General features: G+C 38.4%; 1 protein-coding gene across 1 annotated transcript in view; it reads right to left on the bottom strand.

Moving 5' to 3' along the window:
* Window positions 1-337, bottom strand: part of CBG24342 — a gene marked incomplete at both ends in the record, with an annotated part of 1,427 nt that extends 1,090 nt beyond the window's left edge. The window contains one exon of the mRNA XM_002639702.2: window positions 143-337. Within this exon, the coding sequence (XP_002639748.2) occupies window positions 143-337 (195 nt within the window). The remainder of the gene's footprint in view (window positions 1-142) is intronic.
* Between the last annotated feature and the right edge of the window lie 325 nt (window positions 338-662).

Raw genomic sequence — 662 nt, forward strand, 5'->3', positions numbered from 1 at the left:
TTTCCTATAGTTTTCTCCAGTTTTCCCCAAAGTTTCAACCAGATTGGAACACTCTCCGGGTTTTCGCGGAGTTTTTTTTTCATTTTTTGCCGACACCCTGAATAACCCCATTATGAAAAAATTATGTTGCTAAAAGGCTTACCTTTTTCTCTAAATATGTCCACAATGCCAAAGTCTGAAGATAGTAAGGATGATCCAATCCAAAGCAGACTTCAAAAATATTCATTGCATCGAATGCATATGGCATGGCTTCATCACGTTCATCTTTTTCAACTAGAGCTTTGACGATATGGAGAAGTTGAAAACCGACATGACGGTCTGCCTTTGGGAAGCACATTTTATAATTGTTGTAAATTTGGGTGTGCATAGTAGATAAATTATCAATAGTGAGATTTCCAGTGACATGGAATAGAGCTGTTCGGAGTCTAGCCACATAAACATTCGAAGGATGCAAGACTTGTTCCGCTTTTGTGAGTAGATCTTGAAGCTGAAAAAGAAAATATTTAAAGTGTTCTACATCCCTTGAAAATAACGATAGAAATGTGGTGGGACTTTTGGGAAGAGGATTTTGGGAAATTCAATGTGATGCTTTGACCGCAAATTGATCTTGGGCAGCCCGTATGGTACAATCCAATGAACCACCGATGCACTGATTTCAACAA

The sequence above is a fragment of the Caenorhabditis briggsae genome (assembly GCF_000004555.2).
Source record: "Caenorhabditis briggsae AF16 supercontig from assembly CB4, cb25.NA_141, whole genome shotgun sequence".
In the NCBI taxonomy this organism is placed as follows: Eukaryota; Metazoa; Nematoda; class Chromadorea; order Rhabditida; family Rhabditidae; genus Caenorhabditis; species Caenorhabditis briggsae.